Source organism: Lissotriton helveticus, chromosome 6, assembly GCF_964261635.1.
Source record: "Lissotriton helveticus chromosome 6, aLisHel1.1, whole genome shotgun sequence".
Classification (NCBI taxonomy): Eukaryota; Metazoa; Chordata; class Amphibia; order Caudata; family Salamandridae; genus Lissotriton; species Lissotriton helveticus.
This window is the reverse complement of record NC_136067.1, coordinates 1,858,841,693-1,858,866,531: the sequence shown is the minus strand read 5'-3', so window position 1 is coordinate 1,858,866,531 and position 24,839 is coordinate 1,858,841,693. Positions and strand designations below refer to the sequence as shown.

Genomic DNA, 24,839 nt, shown 5'->3' with positions numbered 1-24,839 from the left:
TGAAAGCTTTTCACAACCATTCACAATGGGGAAGGGGTCCTTGTGGACCCCTTCTCATTGCGAGTGGGTTACCGTCAGATTCCATATGATGGTAAACTGCGAATGTTTTATAACCGGTATTTGGTTGCGAAACATTCATACATACAGCTGTGATTCCGTATTAGGAAGGGACACCCTACACACACCCCTTCCTAATACCGAATTGAAAACCCAATTTGCTTTTCGGTAACAGGATACCGAATCGCACAATAGAGGTTGGTAGATAGGAAAAGTCTTTTTTGCATTCGCAAACAGAACAATTATGTGAATTGGCCTGCTTGCAAAACCAAAATAGCTTCATACATGTGGCCCAAGTTATCCTATCAACAGATGCAAACATACACCTGACACCATCTGGAATAAATTCACGGCTGGTGCAGTCTCTCACCTTAGCCGTTCCACAGATTGCTGATTTACAGTCTTCAGTCTGCATCAACTGAAATTATCCCGTTTGAACTTCAGCCCCCTTCACGCATTGTCCTATACAAGTAGCTCTGTCTGCTTTCTAAAAAGATACATCTGCAAACTCACTGCCATAAATGATGGAAAATAAGAACTAAATACCTGGAGGAGTGCAAGACCATTGTCAATGACCATTGGTTAGATCTTGACACCGGCTAATGTGCTTATTTAGAGAATCCTGCTCAAAATGATTAACCTGGAAATTTGCCTGTCTTCTTTACCCCAGAAACAGCTACTAAATCCTGTGATAACAATGCTAACTTTTCCTCTAAAATATTTCGGAAAATCTCCACACACCCATCAACTCTTGCAGCCCTCTTGACTGCACATCTCCCTTCTGCATTAACCAACGCTACATATCACTTTCCTCGCAACCTATGGTCATTTGCTCTTTCCTTCTGGTAAACCTTTACCTTTTATTGTGTTTGCACACCATTCACCATCAGATCATCAAACTTCTTGTACTCTATTCTAGAGCTCTGTTCTGCCTCATGTCTGTCTTCAACTCTAGCTATATGTAAACTACACTCTATATTTAAAATACAACATAATTCTCCAATCCCAAAAAAACCAAGCGCTGACATTTCAATCTCATTAAATTGCTCTCCTATTTCTCCAAATCCCTTTTGAACTCAAAATCCTTGAAGGGTTAACTTCAACAGATGTATCCTCTTCCACACCATTCACAATGCTCCCAATAGTGTCCAATCTGGCTTCTTAGCATATAACTCCATTGAAATGTACCTCACCTGAGCTTCCAACTTCCTCAACGTCTGCCCATCACAATCGCCCACCAGTATACTCATCATCCTAGGTATATCTGCTGTGTCTATTGGTGTCAAACACAACATTTTGGCTGTGTGACCCCCAAAAGGCTTTGTCTTCTCTCTATATGAACCACATCATGCTACAACAGTCTCTCCTTTGATTCCCATACTTCTTATGAGACTATGACATCTTTCTCTCCCTACACATGTCTCAGCCCTCCCAAATGCTTATTGTCCTGAAGACTAAGGATGTTGATTTGATCACTCACCCAGATCTCTCTCCAGCATCTATTGTACCATATCTATACCAACACCATTGACTTTACTCCATGCACACTGCCCCCATCTTCTCACGAAGAACCCTTGATGTACTGTTTAGTCCTCATGTGAGTGCTATGCTGGGCTATTGCTTATAAGTTTTTTAACATATATATTATATATGTATACATATATATAGCCACAGGAGAGCCAAGGCTGAGTGGTAAAGCCGGTGAGACCTTGCATTACCTATAATTGGTGGACACTCTTACAAAGAGAGCGAGTGCATGAGTGTAGCAGTGAGAATTAATAGTTATGCATGCTTTAAAGGCAGGCCTCCGGGTAACCACGCGCTATAGAAATGAGTATTCATTATCAGACCTTTGCTAAAGACTGGAATAACAACATGTTCTATATAGATTCTATGCCAGTGTCCATTAGTAAGTTGATTTCTCTAGAAAATGTAGGCATTTCAGGACATTGGTGCCAAAGTGATGAGAAATGAGTGCATCTTTTGGTTAAAAGGTCTTGCAACCCAGAGCTTACCTCTTCGCTGAGCCCGCCTCTCTTAATGGCTCCAGGACTAAAGTAGGGTAGGAGGCTTTTATGGGCTATCAAATTTACAGACAGGCTCAGACCTTTTTTTCTGTATCATAGTGTTTTTATTATTTCAATAATCGTACACCATTTTTTATCTGACTACAAACAACTTTATGTGTCTTTTGAATGTCTTGTAATCAGTTCTTCAAAAAGTATAACAAGAAGTAACAAGAGGAAGTGAGCTTTCAGTCAGCCCCTTCTTTCATAGATGTTCACATGCTTTTGATGGTTTGCACCTCCTTGGAAGGGCTAAGCATCGCAAGCAAAGATTGGCACTTTGTTCATGGTTACCTTGTCCGTTTTGTGTTTCCATTAGGTATTTGCTGATGGGGCTCCACATAGGGCTCTAATAGGCCTTTGTTAGACTATAAAGCCAGTGTGTACATTTTTGATGTATGTTAAATGCTGGTTTGTGGCTTTTTTGTTTAGAACATGCCTGGTATTTGGATTCTTTTATTTGTGATAAAGACAAAGTGCGTCTCGCTAATCACCCTGGCAAATTCATTTCTTTTACTTTGCTGTCATGATTAAGTGGTTGGATTTATAGATTTATTTTGTTTACAAAATAAAGAAGTGCATGCAAATGTACATGAAGCTGAAAGGGGAATATTGGACCTATGTCAAAAGTATCTTCTGTATGCAATTTATGTTTGCAATTTATGTTCTCCTCTTACAACACAAACATTATCTTCTGCTTACAGTTCATGGAATACTTTTTCACATTCTGACCACGAAAGGCACCCACTTCCCTGATCCTAACTTTTATATTGCTGTGTATTCTACATTGTTGTAGCCCAAGATGTGCCTGCTTTATAGCAGCTGGGTGCAACACACCCAAAACCACCCAACTATAACAAACATGTTCCCTGACAAAATTCAGACCTATTGGTTTTCCCAATGCCTGTTGTAGATTGCTTTCACTTTAATTCCTTTGATGACATTATGTGATATCTATTGCTATGATGTAATTTGAGTGAAAAATGCTATGGCATCACTTTCGTTCCTACCACTAGGACTACAGGGCATGTGATGTCACTTCTTGTGTACCATTTTGAAGTCTTAAAAAAGCCATCTTTGGATCCCACTATACTGAGCAACTGAAGACCTATTTCTCTCCTGCCTTACCCGGTCAAAATACTGGAACGTAATGACAGTAAGGCATTAGCCCAATATTTGGAAAACAATAACTGTCTGGAGGAAGAGCAATATGGGTTTAGGCCAGGGCATGGGACCTAATCGGCTCCAATTACAGCCATGGAGGATGGGAGTCGATGAGGGGCAATTAGCGGTGCTGATTCTACTTGACCTCTCTGCCGCATTTGATACAGTCAGTCACACCACACTCCAATCTCGGCTAGAGACCATTGGGATAGGGGGAACAGTCTTGCAATAGTTCCATTCATATCTTTTGGACAGAAGTCATGCGGTTGCTCTCCCTCCGTCCTGCTCACAGGTCAGGGATTTCAAACATTGGAGTGCTGCAGGGCTCTTCTGTCAGCCCGATTTTGTTTAACATCTGTATGGCCCCCCAGATTAGACTCATTAAGTCGTATAAGGTGATGATGGTCAATTTACCGACGGTACACAGCTTATTTTTTCATTGGTGAGCAATCAGCAACTCTAAGTTTTTTATGACTGTATGAAGGACATCATTCAGTGGCACAGTCTAGACTCCTTAAAATGTAATGGTGACAAGAATGAGCTGCTTTGCAGCTCAAAAAGGTCTGGTTGTACTCCCTTCCGACTTTTGGCCTCGGCCATTTGAAGGGCCTGTTCTGCCCGTCAAAGTGGTCTAGAATCGTTTGACTATAAACTCAGCCTGGAGAGTCACATGAATAAAGTTGTAGGCCCTTGTTTTGTGATTCTGAGATCTCTGCAGAAGATCCTGCTGGTGCTTCCTCATTCCCCTAGAGCTCTCGTAGTCAGTAGTTTCATTCTCAGTCACCTGGACTATTACAATGGGCTTCTGTTGGATGCACCAGAGTACCTATTACATCGTTTGTCAAGGGTTCACGTAGTAGCAGTTAAACTTGCCCTTAATAGACCTTGGAGAGTGTCTGCCACCCTGGCTCTGAAGGAGCTACATTGGCTACTGCTCAAGTAAAGAATGTGGTTTAAATCCCTTTGCATCACATTCAAAGCTTTCAGGGGTTGGGCCCTGACCCTTTACGTAAGAGGCTGAGAACATAAAATCCCAACATAGCTCTTCGATCTCCATCAGCCTATCTGCAATGCACGACCAAGTTCTGGAAATCCAGGTAAGGTGGCCGGACCTTTATGGCTAGGGTAATCAAGCTTTGGAGCTCACTTCCTCTTACACTGAGATCCATGACTGACTTGGTAAAGTAAAGGAGGGCACTTAAGACCTGGCTGTTCCCCAAGTTATTGGTTGAGTATGGCTAGCTATAATTTTTAGGTGCTCCATCACTGTTTCTTTTAGGGTTCTTTCCGATCTTTCTGTTTCTCTCTTTTCTCTGTTATTGGCTAGCACCAGGATACTGTTTGGGTGGCAGAGCACGTTATACATTTTAGAAATAAATAAAATAGTAAATAAGAGCAAACCTCAAACATTTTGGCGAGTTGAAGTCACTTCAGCATGGCCATTTCCCTTTGCCATTAATTTGTGTTTATGTCTATGCTTTGCGAAGTCTACCTAGTGTGAATTTACCCTAGGTGAATATTAGCAACCATCAAACGAATCAGTCTGTAGTCTTTCTTACTTAGAAGGCTTTAGCAAGAGGACGGTGTGAGGAGCATTCCAATAAGGATTGGATGTCGAAGCTTGTGTTTTGGGTCAGTTGAACGAAATGATCAACCTCCATAACCCACCTATCTGAAAGTGGTTGTGGAGAGAAGTCACTGACTGATGACTTTGTCACAATGTGCAGTTTTGCTACTGAAGAAGAGCCTTTAGGACCTGGAGAGGAATGTGTAGCTTCGGGTTTGAGCCCTGAAATAATCTACTACACACAAGGGCAGACCAAGAATAATCTAGAACCTGGGGTAAGAAATTACATGAACCACACTGTGGTTCTTGTGCCCGGTCATGTGGAGCAATGTGTATGCAATCAATTTGAAACTAATAAAAAACAATTCATTGAGTTCATATATACGAATGGATGGATGAATCAGGCTAAGTGCAAAACAAAGATTTAATTATGTGCACAATATAAGACGATACGCAGTGCAATGATGTGGGAAGAACATGCTCAGTGTTCACACTCAGTGTACATGAAGTTTAGAAAAGGGAACAAACAACTGCAGAACGGCCACTCATTTAGAAGGGAATCTTTCTTATATGGCATTGTCTGTAGACATATTTCAATTAGTAGCAAAAGTGGTGGCTCAAGGAGTTACAAGTTGATGGCGTTTTGAACCCATCAGGGTGGAGGGTCATCATTATGACTTAATATAAGACATGGCCTGAGAAGTAAAAGTGGTAACTGGTGACTCTTCAAGTGAAATGAGAAACTGATGGATTCTAAGGAAGATATACGCCAAAATGTAAAAAGATTCCAAACAAGGCAGCAATGGCCGACGACTGCAGGTGAGGAATCTCTAGGGTTCTGCAGTGGCGTAGCAAGGGGGGCTGGGGAAGCAGTCCACCCTGGGCGGCACGAGTTTTGGGACCAGCGGGCTTCTCCCCCCTTACATGCGGCCACGCAGGGTGCCAAACGCAGGATTAGTTTGCCAGCACACACCCCCCTGCTCTTACGGCTGCCGCGGGGTGGCAAAGGCTTGGAACGCCAAGGGCGGCAAAAGGCCTAGCTACGCCGCTGGGGTTCTGTTAGTGTAATCTATACGTGCGACTACGGGCAGAGAGCCAAATGTCGTGAATATGTGCCAACATGGAAAAATCCAAATGGATTGATGGTGCGTTCTACATTGCGGTGTCCCACAAATGCAGTCGAGGGAGAATCTAGCTTGTCGCCACAATGCGGGATTAGGGACATACATTCTTGAAGCTGGAAGTGAATTTGAATTTGACTCTTTCTAGAAGTTAGTGAAAATGTATGAGAGCTAGTAAAGGGATTTATTTTCTGTGGCCAGTTGTTAGCTCTCTGACTGGGTAACCTCCTTCATGTTGTGGTCAAGATTTTGTTGGGTTAGCTAATGTGCATCTCTTTGACATATCTATTTTTGTATTTGCAGGTGTTGCCACGTGTAAATACAGTGTGAAGGTCTGGCATGACGTGGAAGATGATATTTTACTTGGAAAAGATATCCTTTTGATGCATGCCAACCTGTGTATACATATTGAGGTCATACTCCAGTGGAACACACGTTTATCCAACTTTGGAACACATTTTAAAAAAGAAGATGAAATCAGGGTGGAGAATGGGCATTTCAGCATATAGAAAGGTCACAAAAGTAAGAGCCCTGTTTTGCAATCATTCGCATTCAATCTGCTAATTTACATCAATTTCAAAAGACACTTCATCTCTGGTGAAAACGAGTGTTTCTGGTATATTTTACGTCATCAATACATGTGATGCTCATCTGAGGCTCCTATGGAACTTCATATTTGGAAGCGTGTGTTACCAATTGAAAGTTAAAGTGGTTGGGCTGTGTTTAGAGAGAACAGTGTTCAAATGTGTTCATTGGTTTCTACTGAACAAGAATTAATCTGGACAGTGACATCTAAATCCGGCGATGCAGTAGGTCCAATAAATTATCTTGCATTACTGTTAAATACAAAAGACAATTAAAGGGGTTGGGTATGAATTGGGATCCTCTCTACTGCCTCGGTGATAAGCAAACAAATCTCTTGGTCGCTTTGATAAGATGTAAAGTCTGCAGCATGGTAGCAATTGACTAGAACCCGGAAGTCCAGAAATGTTTTTGAGTGGATTGCTTGAAGCCCTTGGAGAAGAGGCCTACATGAATATAATAGTTCTTGAAAGATGCAAGGGGCATTGCAAGGATGGCTTTGCAAAATATGTCCAGAGTCACTGGGATGGTACCAGCAAAGAACATGGAAGGGTAGTGTTCCAGGAGGAGATGTCTGGTTTGTCAGTTTAAATGAGCCGATACTTGAGACGGTTGTATGTCAATACAACGGGGGCTTTTACCCCGCATGCCATTACAATGCGGGGATTACAACTTAAGTCGTTACAACGACTTTCGCTGGAGGGCGCTGGATAGTGGAATAGTTTAATTTTCTATTCCAACTCCAGCCCACGTTGACAGTAGAGAAGGTGTTGGATAGAAAATTAAACTATTCCCTATCCAACAGCGCCCTCCAGCGAAAGTCGTTGTAACGACTTTCGTTGTAATCCCTGCGTTGTAATGGCAGTGCGGGGTAATCCCCGCGTTGTTATGGCTGTTCTCCACTTGAGACTGTAAGGGGGATGAGGACCTTCAGAAGGCTCTCTGATTTTAGAGTCTGGGTCTGTTCCAGGATAAGCACTCTCAAATGTTCATCGTCCAGAAATAAAATTAGGACAATGTGGTAATTGCATAACAATTTTAACTTGGTCTGTGATGCATTTTGCTGTCAGAAGATTGCGATCTCTTCTTTTTATCTGCTAAATTATTTTGAAAGCACTTCTTTAAAATTGGTATGAAATGTAAAAATATTAGGTTTCCCAATAATGTGTATTTTTCAAGCTGAATTTTGCTTAAAATTTAGGGAATATAGTGTAAAATTAGCAAACTACTATACAAAGCCAGATAGGTTGTCATAAAGTCATCTGTTTTGATTGACGAAAAATGCAGGGAGACCAAATGTTTTCCTTATTTTGCACCTCTGATCATAGTGGAAAGGGTGAGACATTTCCCGTTCCTGGATGTGATGATGGCATTTTGGAACAAGATAGATGGTTGAGCAGACAGGCAAGAGAGCACATGTTCTGTCCATACCGTCACTTGTTCTCCATTCGATGTCGCAACAGATTAAGTCGCTCTGCGATGATATGCTGCCGCCCTCATTCGTCTTCCTGGGATATTGCTGGAGGCGACGACAATCCTCAGCTTGTCTCACATGCGAAGGAATTTGGCGACTAACGGGTTAAATTGTATATGCTGCCTTTGTTGATCCATCCCAGTCTGCGAAGTGATGTTAGTTATAGCATTAATAATACAAAATAGAGTGTGAAGGGGATCATTGGAATTCTGTGTCGCACTATTCAGCGTCAGTGCTGGGGGTCAGACTGAGTAGCATGGTCACACTTTAGAGGTCCTCCATTGTCCCACACGCGGAAAAACACACACTTGCATGCAACACCAGACCCGCTAAGGGTAAGCTATTCTTGCTCCCTCCCACCACACAACCTCCCCCACCCCACCACCACTTGCCAGTCGCTTGAAGCCAGAACATCCTAGGGCGGTGTAACAAGCAATTCATGTCAGCTCACGGTAAAGATTATTGGTGTTTCCACAAGGGAAATATTTGCAGCCTGTCGTCTCCTTTCGTCTATTTATAGAGGCCGCGGCGCGCAGTCAGGTAGACGGCCATGAAATAATACCGCTCCCTCACACATCCTACGACTTGCTTAGTTGTACTTTAAATTCTTGACGCACCATTGGCTGCTGGGTGGGCGCAGTCGAACTTACCTCATCGTCCCTGCGGAAGCCCTAAATGTGGAGTCAAGGTTTTGAAGCTGAAGACCTGAAACATGTAAGTACCTAGGAGGGTATCCTCTCAATTAGCCCTCCACTGCGTTATCTCAGAAAAGGAAATAGAAGCTGTGCGAGCACCCTGTCATCCCTCCTCGGTTTTATAGTAGTTAATCAGCAACTTCTGCATTACAAATGCAATGCTCAGACCTGCGCGGAGGAATTACACACCCACCTTCTCCCCAATTTATTGTTTATTATAATCATCTTACTGGAGAAAATGGCTAATTTGCTCTTTTCGGCAGGAATATTTCAAGCCCGATTATCATAATATCGCAGCGGAGGAAGTGGTCGAAAATGGCACATTGACCTTGAATGCGTTCTCCGTTTAGTGAGCGGTGCTTAACATTCAGGAAACAATAGAACTGCAACTGGTTTATTAATGTCTAATCTCAAAGTGTTAACTCTTGCTGTGTAAATACTGGCCGGCAGGACTGTGGAAAGTCTGCTTTCTTGTTGCTGAAGTGTGCGTAGTCTTTTATCAGTGCAAACATGTCTACGATTGCTTTGATTTCTGGGGGGAATGGCCCGTGACGAGAGTGGCTTTCCCCTTTGGTTATTATGGACCCGTTTGTGATTTAATTTCTACTGACGCCACCGGTCATATTGTTAGTTTCACAAAATGGAAGTGAAAGAATCCTGCATAAATTAGAGAGAGAGGGGCAGAATCCCCCAATTCTGTTGGTCCCTGGGTGGGGAGACAGCGCCTGCACTGCTCGGTCTGCTAAGAAATGTGTAGGGGGGGGGGGACATAACAAGCACTCGTGGTGACTCTCTGTTCACCACTTGTAAGAGGTACTTTGTTTTAAGATTTGGTACAAGCAGAGAGGTTTGTAATTTTCACTAGAACCGTGAGATGGGAAAATATAGGACCAATTGCACATGATACTTGCTATGGATGTTTTTTTTTTAATACATTTTTATTGAGTTTTTTTTCCTTTTAACCCCTCCTTGAGCAGTACATGATTACAACTGTGTAATGTTTTTTTTTAATGTTTGCTTTGGGCTGGAAAATGTCTTTTTTGAGATAGGGAAATGTTTATTGAAAACAGTGGTGAAATAACAAGCCTGCAGTAAAAAAAAAAAGGTCAATACTTAATGATGTAATTAAGAATGCATAATTTTACCAATAGAAAAACACACTTTGGAGGGAAAACTAATTCTGTCTAGGCAGGGCAGATTGTTTTTTTTTTTTTTTTTTTTTTTTAAGAAATTTTTATTAAGCATTGAAAAGTGATACAAGAAGCATGTCATGAAAAATTAGGAAAAAGTACATATGAGTATAATAATGATTAAAAGACATCAATCTGTAGGGCAGATTGTTGAACGTGTTCTTTTGAGGGTGCAGCTAACAATGGGCCCTGATTGGATGTAGAATGCTTAGGTTTTGTTTACCCTTTATGAATAGATTCTTAATAATACAGTACAACAGAATCAGGGTCAGTGGAATTATGTGCTTCTGTTGATGTGTCATTTGCTGTACTATTATTGATTTACCACATAATTTAATGCATATTTTTCAGAAGTTGTAGTAGTCATTTTCAGATTTTAACAAGTTTTTTCTAACTTAATTGGATCAAAATAATTCTACATAAGATAGTGTCACTTAATGTCACATAATTTGCCTGTTCTTACCATATAATGTAGTCAGCCCTGCCACATTATTTGATCTTCCATTGCCACAGCATTCTAGTGGTCTTGACAAAAAAAAAAGTTTTACATATATGTGTATGTGTGTCATGGGTGCAAGCAGCCCCTCATATAATTTTACCAAACTCAAACAAATGCATACAGTCCTTGGTGAAAGCAGTGTTCATTTCACATAATCTAAAAGGTGCCGACAAGTTTTAGCTCCACTTCGGACCACAAAGGTTATCTTACACGTGTGTATTTCAGCACCAAGCACTTAACTCACTGAGTCATCTTGCTGGCTCAGTGGATCATATCCCAGTGTACCAATCCTGTATCTATCCTCCTCCAGAGGACTACAGGTAGTGCTGTATGTGTACTTATACACAGTTCTGTTGCTTTGCTGCATGCTGTCTAAGAAGTAATAATTGAATAATATATACATGCATGGATTGCTGCTTTCTTTATCCTGCACCTTGCATTGCAATTCACATAGATGACATTTAAACAGGCATGGTGAGTGTTGGACAGGCCTTTCAGGCAGTATGGCAGCCTGGTGACTCCAGATTGGCAGGCTGAAAGGGCCTGTGTGTGGGCTGTCTTTTTTGGTCCTGTAGGCAGTATTGGGACGAGACTAAAATAGCCCCACACACTGACCCTTTCAAGCTGGCCTATGTGGCAGTGCCAGGCGGCTCAAGGGCTAATCCAACACTGGTCATCATGTACCGCTTGAATAACCTAAAATATGCACTGCGTACACCTTGCACCACTTATGTCATACAGCACTGGGCATCTTGGAACTTGCATAGTGTTCGCTTTCAATCATTCTAGACTATATATAAATACGTATATATAGATACAAGGGCTAATTAAGGGGCAGTATTTAAACCATGTTGGACTTTACCTTTCAATAGATCTTCACGTGTGTGTATATATATATATATATATATATATATATATATATATATATATATATATATATATAGATATAGAGAGAGAGAGAGAGAGAGAGAGAGAGAGAGAGAGAGAGAGAGAGATGTTAGCATGAATGGGATAAATAGGACACTTGAGTTCCTTTCAATCATATTAGTCCATTGAAGGGTTTCAGTTCATTGTCATAACAGAAATTGCTGTTTTGTGCTATAAACTGCAAACAGATCATTATAGAAAAAGCGCAAAGTCCTCGTTAGACCCATTTTAACTACAATATGTGCTTTCTTAAACAACACTGATTATTTGCATTAGACTGTTTACGTAGGCACTCCCAATTTTTGGCCTGGGATAAAAGGATAAATTTGACGAGGACCACACTGTCTGCTCAAGTGGAGAAGGCAGAATAAGAAGTCCTGTCTTTGGGTCGGAGAGTCAGAAAGTTAACAAATATGGCATGTGCCATATTATTTTTAATATAGTCGAGAATATATTGCAATATATCATAGCTCACGTCACTCTACACAAAGCAGCTAGTTTAGCTTATGTCAGACAATGCATGAATTGTAGAGTATGTCATTTCAGATTATACAAGCCATACAGCTTACATCATACCCAAGAAGATAGGACATAGACCTTACTTCGAGTATTTCTATATATGGCACATGGAATAGAATTTATACGTGGTTTTTTAATTTTTTTATTTTATACTTTATTTTTATAGCGCAAACTTTATCCGTAGATGTCAGAGCACTTTACAATAGAACCAGTTACATTACATAAGGACTTCAGAGTACACGAGTTACATAAAAGATACAAACAGATCAACTCTAAACTCACATAACAATGGTAATTAGTACATATGCCTACTACAGATACTAGCGGTTGGAATTACATATATGCAAGTTGCAAATTCGTTCAAGATGACATTTTAAGAAGAGTTGAAGTGATGGACAACAATTTATTATATATTTACACAGCATGGTCTCGAAGTGTTATATATGACAGACGTTTAGTTATTATCCACGTGATACTGCATAGATCAGACCGGCGTGCACTGTAGCAGACTACATGACACAGTGCACAGGTGACTTACACTGATGCATATTGCTTAGGTTTGCTTAAATAATAGGTGGGGTACAGCACAGATCAACAATGTTCTGCCACGGCAGCAGTAAATATTTCGGCTTTGTTGTAGGGGCTGCTAATTGCATTTTTTTATAATAGCCCCTATGTTGACATTAAGAATAATTCATATGGTGTTTAGGTACAACAATCAAATGCGTGGTAATTCTGCTACGAGTAGAAAGGGAGGGTGAAAACTCGGAGTCCCCGCCTGCAAAAGGTCTCCCTTGTCAGGAGTGCGCCCTTAAATTGTGATAGAATCCATCATGATATGGGCTGCGGGGGGCTTTGTTACGCCACTGTGATATATTAACCCACAGTGTGCCAGGCAAGTTCAGCAGCGCTTGCAACTACGAGTGTCAAGGCAGGGTTGGAGGGACGAGGTCTGCTCAGCTGGCTCTTTCAAATACCTGTGCACTGCACGCAGGGTACAAGTCCTAAAAAAAGAAGTGGGGGGGCGCTGTCACCAGAAGTGACGTCACAACAGGAAGTGACGTCACGAATGGTGGCTCCGATCTCGTCCCAGAGAGGCCCAAAAGGTGAAGTCCAGCTGTTTGGCAGGGGGGATGGCATCCACCATGTAAAATAAGTGGGGGGGGGGGGCGCCGTCCACCCGCGTAGTACCCCGACTCGAGCCCTGACTGCACGTGTCCCAGTGGGAGGGTGTCAGCTCAGCTGACTCTGAAATACCTGTGCAGTGCACGCGTCCGAGTGTTAAGAAGGCGCTAGAGAGAGGGTGTCAGCTCAGCTGACTCTGAAATACCTGTGCAGTGCACGTGTCCGAGTGTTAAGAAGGCGCTAGAGAGAGGGTGTCTGCTCGGCTGACTCTGAAATACCTGTGCAGGTAACTGGTAAGGAAGGGTTAGAGGGAAGATGTCAGCCCAGCTGACTCTGAAATGTCTACGCAGTGCACGTGTCCGAGTATTAAGGATGTCTGCTCAGCTGACTCGTTCAAATTCCATGAGCAGTGCACATTTACGAGAGTTAAGCAAGGGTTAGAGGGAAGATGTCTACCTGCGCAGTGCACGTGTCCGAGTTTGAAGGAAGGTTAATGCAGATGTCTGCTCAGCTGACTCCGAAATACCTGTGCAGAGCGCGTGTCGGCTGCTTTGTAACCGCTCATGGTGCCTCTGTTCAGTAATGACATAAAACGTGCTGTTATTCTAGTGAGTTCAAATTCCATAACAATTTTTTTTTCAAAATGGCTCATTTGGTGAAGTTGCCTTTAGTGGAGATCTGGGACAAACTGATTGTCACATGTTATCAGTCATTCTTGACAGGTCAATAGATTAAGTACTATAAAGTTGGGTAAAACTATACACTCTTCTAAAAGGTACAGTGAACATTCCATATGGTGGTGGCAAATGCAATAGAGAACAGTGCACTAGTGTCACGGTGTCTCTTGTGTAACCGAGATAGTGCAACTTTGAGCAAAGTCTTGCTAAAATGTATTTCTAGCACTAATGCTTGTGCTGAGTGGGTGCAGTTTTTAAGGCTATGAACAAGGAAAGTCAGAATGTTTGCATTTTAGGACTACTTTGTTTGATGCTTTTTGTGCGCGTGCCGATAGAGCTGTTCTTGATTAGTATGGCTTTACTTTGAATCACGAGTTATCCTGGCTTCAAGGTGCCTACAGTGTCTACCTTCTTGTTGTCACACATGGGCACTGGTAATGACACACTATACTCTCCAACACTGCTGCAGCTAGTGTTCATGCTCTTGTGTCGCTTTCTTCGAATCGATTGCCAAATAGAGCCTGACCGACACTATGTAGTATATCATTTATTACATAGCTAGGTCTGTCTCCCTCAGTGCCTTGATGACTCTTTTATCCAGTAGCAGTGCTTTACTCTTTTGTTCATTCTGTTCTTAGCGCTAGACACGCCTGTGTACCCAGTCCTGGGGCACTAATACACATTAGAGGCTCAGCACTCCTCTGATGGCGTGCCCTTTCTGGTTCCCAAGGGATAAAGTTCCAGTTTGTCTTCTTTGTGCGCATTGCTACCCTCCCACATGACAACACAGTCAGAGAAGTCAAGCTCCAGGGTGAATGAAGGATGGGAGGTGGTCGGGTTCATTTGGGGTGGCATGTGAGTGGGGCAGGTGAAGGAGTGCTTATAGGGCCCCAGTAACTCATGGGGAGTAGACTGTTTGTCACTGGTCGTCTGGGAAAGGCCCAAGGGTTCCTCTTCAGGAGCATGTCGAACTGATGTTCAAAAAGCTCTGGAGCTAAAATAGTTTTCTTTTGCAAAAGTGCCATTTTGTATATGTCAGGAGAGCGACATTACAATAATAATAATCGTACTATAGTTTATGCTGTTGACTGCACTGGGAAAATATAATGTAGGAACCTTTGAAACCTGCTTCGTGACAATGAATATATGTCAGAATATCGTTAGAAAAAAATATTATCTGACATAAATATTGTGTCCTAAAAATACAGATATATAGGAAACTCTGTTTTTGTTATACATTAGTATTGTTATTCTGAGACCATACCATGATTTATGTATTCATACATGGTTGTATATTGGATCAATGTACGTATACATAACAGCGATTCATAGCATTTTGAGCCAATCCAGCGTCAGGTAGGATCGCAGACGGAGTAGGGCTGATATCAAAACCTAGAAGGGACCCTGAATACAATATCAAAGAAGATCACAGACGGGGCAGACGTGATACACAAACGTGCGGAATGGGAGGAGCATTGTTTCTGGAAGACAACATTGAGCAAGATCACACATTGACCGAAGATGATTCCCAAACATGTTGACGGAAAGGGATGTCACCTCTGGAAGACAACCTTCGACATCACACACAGAGGAGAGGTTGTACCCAAACATGCAGAACCAAAGAGACATCATCTTTGGAGCATAACTTAACAGGATCATGGAGAGAGCAGAAGTGAAACAAAATACCGGGTGGACTGGTGGGAATTTCTTCCCCAGAAAGAGATTCCATCAGAGACAATGTGACACCCAAACATATGTGGAACAGAAAGGACGTCATTACCGAAGGACAACAAATAGTGAGCTCACAGACAGAGTAAGGTCAAAAACAAATACAGGGTGAAATAGAAGGTATGTCGTCCACTGAATGCAGTAACAGGCAAGACCCTGCACAGAACAATGGTGATCCCAAACCATTGGGTGGAGTGGTGGGTACACTTTCCCAAAATAAAACAAACAAGGTGACCACAATAAAACATTATGTTGAATTGGTGTTCCACGGTCCCAGAATTAAATATGCTCAGAAATAGATCATGGGTGACAACAAAGCATATTCTGTATCTGAGGGTGGGTTGTTCTAAGAGTGCAATATTAAATAAGACCACGGATGGAGCAGGAGCGATGCAAAATATGTGGTGGAACAGTACGTACTTTATCCCAAGAATCCAACATTCAAATTGATTGTGGATAGAAGAGGAGTGATAAAGCATCTACAGTGAAATAGAGGTCCCTTTCCCCTAGAATGCAACCTCAAGCATGGTAATGGACGACCACAGTGGTGATAAGATGAAGGGTACGCCACAGCTCAAATACAGCAGTAAACAAGATCTTGCGTAGAGCAGGCGTAATATGAAAACAGCTGTTTCACAGTAGGTTTGTCGTCCTATATGACGGTGGTTGGCTTGATTGATTGCCAAATGGCTTTTTCAACAAACTAGCTTAGACTTAGCTGCACTTGTGCATGGGAATTGTAGAAACGCATGCTCCTGCTTACACAAAGTACGCAAGTCAATGACTGATATTCCCACAAACACCAATTGTATGGTTCATTTGCAGTGATTTTCCTTTATATTCGCAAATCAGGTGCTGATTCTGCTCGTAAGAGATCTGGTTGAATGTAGCCCAGAGTGGTCTTTTCACTGTCACTCACGAGAGGAGCTCAAAAGGCCTGTTAAGGATGGTGGAATATATGAATGCTGCCCTGATAAGAAGGGCTGATCTATTCCTCTTATTGCCTGTTGTCTATAGAATATGTGGCTGTGGCTGTGGCTCCCCGGCCACGCGCTCTTTTTATTCACTGCTCACCGCCACATTTGCATCTTAATTGCATGCTTCACATTTAACAGTATAGGTTGCCGCACCGCGTCTGGCAATTTTACAATCTCTTTTTAGGCAGTAGCCTTTGACAGACTTCCCAGCTGATTGCAGATCAGCTCCCAGTCAGAGGTTCAATGCAGGCCTAGGGCTTGTCAGGGTGGCCACAACTTCACACCCACACACACGTGTGCGCACAGGCAAACACACACAGAGCTCAGAACGCATGACTCTGTAGAGAGCGTGCATTTAAGGTCCAGTTAGAGGAAGGAGCTGGTTTGGAGAGGGCTTTTCACAGCACTTAATTTATTATTGATGTGTATGTAGCGCCGAACATGGCAGCTGACACTTCTAGGCATCCTGAGACAAATACAGACTGTACATAATATTTCCAAGCGTGTGGACATGACAGCATCAGAAAGAGGCTGCATGGGTTAGTCTAGTGCACCTCATGTGGGAAGGCGACATCTAGCTGTCTGGCTGGGTCATTCTGTTCTCAGTTTGTCCAAATGATTGGATCAATATTTAAGTTGTCAGTAGTTTCCTCAACTTGGTGATTGGTAGTGGTTTGTGTGAAGGGCTTGTTCATTGCTGTTTCTTAATGCATGAACTCATGCTGCTAGTACTTGGAGCATCACTTAATGTAGTCAAACAAAAATTACCCTCAACTTCAAATTAGACGACACAGGCGATACACTCTCTACTGATATGCTGTATGAAGGAAGTGGTTGGTCTTTTCCAGTGGTTCTGTATAGTTCTAAAATATGATTTCAAGTCCTTAAATTATTATTTTAATTTCACCGTTACATAACCGTTATCATTGTCTGTTTTTCCCACTTTTGTTGTGGAACACCACTTTGTGGTCACCACTTGATTGCAGTTTGTGGGCTGCTCTCTGCTGGAAAAAGTGTTTGGCAGTAGTAGGAATTACGTTGATTAGTGATGGTGACAGGTAATGATTATTTATGGAAACAACTAGGTCGTAAATGCTGGACCTGATTTTAACACTACAGATGATGGGTTATTTTCATCTGTGCCTGCAGGGTACACAGGGCGTTCACGACTAGACAGAATTTCTAGACCTAATACTTTCTGGTGTGCATCTCTTTATGTTCACTATTGTAGCTTGTTCTGTGCTTAAACCAAAAATACCCAGCCCATTCATTGAGAAGATGTAAATTCTCATGCATGTGCCTGTCAAAATAAATGTTTTGAATATTGATTGAGAAAGAAAATAACATGGACAGGATTGGTCATGGTTGTAATATGTCACATTCCAATGATCTACCGACACAGCATTTCCTTGATCTAGTCTTGTGTATTATGTACGCAGAAAGTCCTCTTCCTAAGTTTCTTTGAAGTAAGGAGTCTACCCCTAGCATGGACCGACTGCGGCAAGCGTCTTATTGTGGTCGAATAGAGTCAGGCTGAGGTTAGTCCGCTGTCGTCTGCTCCCTCTCAACATAAGGGGCAAGCAATTGACCAAAGTGAGGGTCTTCCTCTTCCTATCACCCCCTTAAGTGACATCTATGTATGAGCACTGCATAGGCTTTAAATGGCTTGGTCAGTTTCTTGAGAAACGATTGCCCCGGTATTGTGTGTGTATGGACCTAAACCAAGCATCTGTGCAGCGTGCAAGCATACATGCATAATACAACTCCAGGCTATAACATATGACTCTACCAGCCTTCAAATAATGGAAGTTAGCTGCAAACAGCATCAAATATTTAAATACATTTTGTGTGTTGCCTTGAATGATAGTTACTCAGTCCCTAAGCAGTCTCTATTGTCTGAATGGAAGGAACAGAGGGTAAGGGAAACAAAGTCAGCCACTCTCAGTCACCAAATGTGGCCAAGAGTGAAAGATGAAGTCAGAGCCCCTGAGTCTTAATCCTACAACCAGAAGCATCCCCACTGCATCTCACAGGACTGAGTTCCCTCATAAGGCAAACTCTCACTCTCGATTTGCCACACGACTAGTACACTGAATGCCAGGGAGTTAGATAATAATATTATCCACCCAGTACTACAGTACTACAGTGCTTAGAAGCAAGAAATCATGTCTAAAATACTGTCCAATAAGAAGAACATTACTATTGTTTAATATCATTATTTTTTATCATTAATATTATTATTAAGACTATATTATTATTAAGAATGCCTTTGACAGATGTCAGACGCCAACTACAAAGACGTGAGGAACTATGATAAATTATAAAGAAACCTAAAGTAACACAGCACACACAGAGAGCACACAAAGAATTCTCTACCTTGGGCTGAGGTTCTTCTGAAAAGAGGGCTCAGGGGCCGCGTGTGGGTCCTTCCATTCTGCCTGGGCTCGCGCTGGGTGTGTTTACAGTGACAGCCCTAGCGCGCGCGCGCCTGCGTCCCCTTTGTCCTGCAGGCGCTACGGAGCACGTTTGTAGCGTTTACATCTCTCTCTCCCTCTTCCCCTCGCGCGCCCCCTCCCGCCCCCCTCCTCGCGCACGCGGGGCGCTCGAGCGCCCGTCCGTCCTCACTCCGTGTACCTGCCCGCCTCGGCTCCAGCCATGCAGCCTCGCTCTCTCCTGCTCGAGCCGTGATTGGCCAGCCCCTCATCCAATGGGGTGGCCGGCCGGGCCGGGGGGACTGCATATGTAAAGCCCTACTTCATATTCATAAGCTCCAATCGGGGCTTTAAGTCCTTGATTAGGAGAGTGTGAGAGCTTTTGGTCCCAACTGGCCGTGCCCATAGGCTTGTCACCGGGAGGACCTGCCTGTTAATTGCCGCGCGCCGCAGCTGAGAGGAGGCTCTGATTTATAGCCGGCGCGCAAATTATGGTGGCCGGGAACACATGGATTCGGTAGAACTTTGCTTCCCTGAGTCGTTTTCCCTGCACTACGAAGAAGAGTAGGTACCGCTCTCTCTTTTTTTCCACTGTTTTCTTGTGGCATGCTGCAGGTAACGCTTTGTTCGCGTGCGTGCATGCGTTTGGGCGTGCGTGTGTATCTTGTGCGTGAGTTGGGGGTGAGGGCAGTGAGTGGAAACATTGCTGGGGGGGTGCACGCACCTCTCTGCCCGGGCCCCCGGGAGTGCCGGGGAAACAGCTGTGTGACACCCGCTTCTTATCCAGGTGCTAAGAATAGCCGCCTGGCACAAACGCGCACTGGGATGCTAAAATGTGCCTCGCACTAGGGAAAATATGTGATAAGAGGCGAGGGGGAGAATGCAGCGGGGCCAGCCGGTCACACGTCCCGCGGCTCCCGGACAGCCCAGCACAGGTCCCCCGGCGCACAGCCGCGCGCTTCTAGGCGCACTTTAATCAGCAGCAAGAATTCGCCTCCACTCGAATAATGCGAAAAGCAGCGCTCCCTCCCAGAAAGGCCGGCGCGGGCATGGGAAACATTAACTGGCAGTCAGCTGGCCGAGCTGTCAATGAGTGACCAGGGGGAGGGCAGCGGCCCCCGCGCTTCCTCCGCACAAAACTGCCCAGGAAAAGCCGAGGAAGCCGCTTTGTTGAGGACTCGCTCTGCTGGGACAGTGGGTGGTGGGGGCAGGTTTGTGACACTTGTGCAGAAAGTCTAGTCTGGATAAAAAGGGACCAAGTTTGCTTAAGACTACTGGGGCTTCTTTGCTTCCACGCGCTGTTCAACTCAGAATGTGGCAACATGGCTTTGGGACCTAAATATACAAATGTGTTTTTTCACATAGCTCTAAATGATGTGTGTATCACCTATGTGAGCCAGGCTGCTACAAAGAACATAACAGTCCAGCTTTGCATTTACTCGGGTTAACCTGTTGGCAGGGAGGAGCGCTCAGGCAAGCACAGAATACATGTTTTGCCCAGGATCACACGGTTTGTTCAACCTGGGAGGCTTGAATTCGAATTAGTTCATTCTTCCCAGAGTTGGCAATTGTATCCACCAGAAAATATCTCCCTGTCTTCACTTTGAGAAAGTAATGGGGGTCTAAATATATATATATATATATATTTTATCTCTGGCGGGAGGTGCTGAGGACACTATGTTTGCAAAACTATGAGGTGCGTGGATGAGAAAAGAGTGCCCATAAAGTGACCATTAACATATGGATCCCTCCCTTTCAATATAGTGCCCACATGTTGCCCGGCTTCTTTGCCGCAAAGCCAGGGATGAAAGGGGACTTGCCGTGGCAGCATGCATGGCGGGGGGATGCACGAGTTAGGCTGATCAGCAGCAGAGAAAGGGACTTGCCAGTAACAAATATTTGCCAAAGAAGTCTCTCCTAAGCAACCCAAAGGGCCTGGTAGGAGTTTACCGGTTTTAAGAAGAGATGGCAACAAGATTGAAAGATGCTTTTTACCAAGATTTGCAGTTCAGGCCATCAGGGGGGTATGAGGTGAGGTACTCATGTATGTCTGCGTGGTTCACCTGATATTTTTGCAAGGCCAGCGTAATTAGGGAGTTCACTTTGTACAAAAATTGATGCAAGATTTAAAAAGGCTCTGAGAGGCTTTTTCCCTACCACAGAAGCGCCTTTCCGGGGCATTGAATCACACCCTCCCTCCCTCCGCCATTGCTAATTTGAATGATTAGTTCAGATAAGCCTCTTAAAGTAGATGCATTTAAATGAAATAAGGGCACATGCCATTTTGCTTGTAGCCCAGGATTCCCGCTAATTCCTTCTGTGGCTCTGTCCGAACGACTCTTCCAAGCAGATCTTAATGTGTTGTAGTTTTTATGGATCTGTGGTTCCTGGTCTGGTGCGATGGCCGAATAATAACAGTCAAGAGATCCGCGGATCCATTTCAATGAAATGGAATAAGCCCGCAGAGTTATATCACCCACGTTGAGGCCAGTCAAATTATTAATCAGTGGCTTGCCGCCACAATATGAATATGCATGATGTATAGATTGACCAGCATAAAAAACACAGTCCTGGCGTTCAGACAAAGTGAGCATATTGAGCTGTTCCATCGTTCGTCCTGTGTAGGGCATCGCAGAGAGGGCGACGTGCTAAAAATTGACGGGAGCAAGCTGGAGGGCCGAAGCATCTGTCCCGCCATCCCTAGGTATGCTTTGAATGTACGGCCGAGCGCGTTGAAGAATGCCATAGCTGGAAGCCTGCTCGGCCCATGCGTCCCTTGACTTCAAATGACAGTTAACAACACAACAGATGCAGCGGCGTAAAAAAAAATGGATCCGTCCACTTTGACAAATGCGTCAATCCAATCATTCAAAATGAAACACCCCGCTCATCACGTGAAAGCTCCTTCGCCCTCTGATTAAAACGTTGCGTAGGCTAAAGGATTAGTGCGCAGCCCTCATTTTCCTGACTGTTTTAACAGTTGTCCCAGCTGTCATGTCAAGGAAAGGCGCCAAAAAAGGGAAATAGGAGCAGGCTGGGGTATGGAAAATTTGTTTCTTAAAATTTGAACGTCTTAGAACTTCCATGGGAAGAATGTGCAGCAATGGAAAGCTTCTGAACTTTTTGTGACATGTTCTTCCTGGTTGGGTGTCCTTAAACCCCATGCAAAATGACTATTTACGAAACACAAAAAAATCTACCCTAGCTGTGATTTGATTTCCTTTGCTTTATGACAAATTATTAGCACCAAGAAATTGCAGATAAAGATTTAGAAAACATTTGGGTGGAATTAAGATAAAATGTAGGCTAAATGTCTGCTGAGATAGAATTTCTTTACATAACACAGCGTACACATCTTAGCTTGTTGAATCTACATTGTTGAACATTACACCACCAACTTTGCCCTGATTTCTTCTTCGATAAGTTTACTGATTAGGATAAACTTTTATTGTCTGTCGGATTCCCACTGTATTATCACTGCAAACACTGAAAAGGTGCCTGCACAATGGAGGCAAGGAGGGATGGAAACAACTTGGGGGATAAAAACACACCACAATGCCCCTATGCAATAAGATGATTGAGAAAGGGGTGAGCTGCGCACACCTTTAACATTAGGTCTTGGCGCACCATGATTGGGAAGATTGTACGTGAAATATGTCGTTTCACAAGACTAAAACACAGGTGGCATCGCGTTGAGCAATCACTTACTCCCCAGTAGTGATATGAGTAATCTCACAAACCAGTTGAAGTCTTCAAACTGTGTGTTGTTTTGGGCACACCTTGTGAAGCGATGGGTACCCCTTTAGTGTTTTCATGTTTTCTGCATTTGCGCCCCACTTCTCTACAAGTTTCATGTTCTGTGACAGTGGGTGGGATTGTCTGGCACTGGAAAGGCTGTCTCTCAGATTTACATCCACCGGGGACGGCCCATCTTTCTGTGCCGCGTGCTCCCATCCATGTGTCGGTAGCGGGCCTCTTTTATTTACTAAGCCTGGTCTCCTGCATGAGTAATGAATCCATGTTTTCAGCAAAGCCCTTATGATTCCACTAATTTGCTTGAATAGATGACCATTCTCTTTTACTATATATTCGAGGTGTATGATTCATACTGTAAATTTGGTAAACTTCAGAAATGTGTGCAGCGAAGCACCACACTGGTCATTTGTAGCAGTATTTAACACCACAAATATGAATGAGAAAATAGTAAATATTAAAATAGACGCACATTGTTACAATGTATAAGATACCTAGAATTGCATAGACTCAGATGAAAATTAAGCGGAACATAACAATGTTTTATATTTTAGAATAATCATATATCATATTGTTACAAAAATGCTTAATGTACACGACATAAGATACATCTTTAAAAAAAAAAGGTCTGCTTCTCAAGACTCCATTCAAATTCGAGATCATGTTTTCCTGAATTTGAAACCAGTATAGATTTTCTTGTGGTCAAATCCTCCTTTAGAAATGTGCCCTGTGTCCATTTCTTCAGAGAATGAGACCATAGCAGACTAAAGAGTAATTTGCTGAAAAGAACTGTAGTTGCACAATAATCAAGTTAGGAAGAGTGCAAAACCCATGATTTATTAGAATTATATTGCAAGTCATAAGTAAACAATACGTGACAATGGATTATGACTGATGCAATTTAAATTTTTCAACAGTCAATTGATAGTTTATTTTTTTAGTGAGCATCTATGCATGGGCCGGCTTAAGGTCTGAGTTTACACCGCTGTATGAATGATGCTTGCTTATAAATGTGAGTGTTTGAGTGTCTGGTAGCGGATGTTTTCACAGCATGTAATTGAGTGTACAGAAATATGAAATAGAATGGTAAGAGAGTTAATTCGGGTAAGACACATGATCTGGGACTTGTGTGATGAACCTGGGTCAAAGGTGAAGGCAGTTCTCTGACCATACCATACTGTTTAAAGGTGGACCAGTTGCAAAATTCTTGATGATCAAAAACAAGATATGGCTGATACATGATCTAATGCATGACTAGTATAATCACAAAATAATTTAACATCACAAAAAGGCATATATAGTTACAATCACTAAATATGTGTACACATCACTCCCTACCTCAGCATCTCTTCCACAGTTTATATCAGGATCTCCAAATAAAACACACTTGTACTGTAAGGGAAAATAAAAATGCAAAATAACTGTGTTCCAAGTGGACATAACGGTATGTGAGTCCTCTGTCTGGGGAGGGGTGTGTGGGTTTTATACTGGGCCAGTGTGTACAGGTTTATCTTTTTTGTGCATACACCGCCCTTGTATTAAATTGTCATTGTCGGAAACCACAAGAGAAATGAATTGCACCACTCGACATGCTCTGACAGTGAAATATCTGGGATCTCTGCCTCCAATCATATTTTATGTGTATGTTTGATAGTGCAGGGATGACACCAGCAGTCTCTGTAGCCTGACATTCCACTTACAGCATCTGCAGCAGCTCTCCGGCTTGGTTCGCGCACCACTACATTGGTTCATGGCTCTGTTCCTCAGTATAGCTATTGATCACAGCGTTTATGCATTTATAGACACCCCCAGATATACACATTTATATGCATTTTTTAATGCTTTTAGAAAAAAACATTCCTTATGTTTTGTGTATTTATCTCGACTCAATTTTATCCAATAGTTCAAGTACCCTTTTTTAACATACATCCATGTGTAGCATTGATTTTAACAACTTAGTACAAAAACAACAGGTATACACTAACACAAATGTTTATATGTGTCATTGTATATTCTTGCGATATAAATATATATGTGTATATATATATATAATATATATATATATGTATATATATATTATATATATATATATATATATGTCTTTATATAATTTTACAACTCAGAATAGAAAGTGGAAGTATCTATCAGTAAACAGAACATTTTAAAATAATGCTCTCCTGGGATTCTTTTACAGGTATGGTTTCCTTTCGTCATTTTACCCAAAACTTTTAAAGAGTCACCATGTCTACTTATAGTGCGTTCAGTTTGCCATCAGGGGATTGTGGA

The 24,839-nt window shown here is 42.6% G+C and overlaps 1 protein-coding gene across 3 annotated transcripts in view; it reads left to right on the top strand.

Annotated features, from left to right (window-relative positions):
* The window catches only part of ESRRG (estrogen related receptor gamma), a 702,537-nt gene that overhangs the window by 471,103 nt on the left and 206,595 nt on the right, over window positions 1-24,839 (top strand). Inside the window, exon 1 of one of the 3 annotated variants that reach the window (XM_078649785.1) lies at window positions 19,173-19,364. The exons of 1 other annotated variant lie outside the window; for it this stretch is intronic. In XM_078649785.1, the coding sequence (XP_078505911.1) occupies window positions 19,309-19,364 (56 nt within the window). In that variant the 5' untranslated portion in view covers window positions 19,173-19,308. Of the gene's footprint in view, window positions 1-19,172; window positions 19,365-24,839 lie in introns of those variants that run through there. One more of the 3 variants, XM_078649786.1, reaches the window with a different exon arrangement.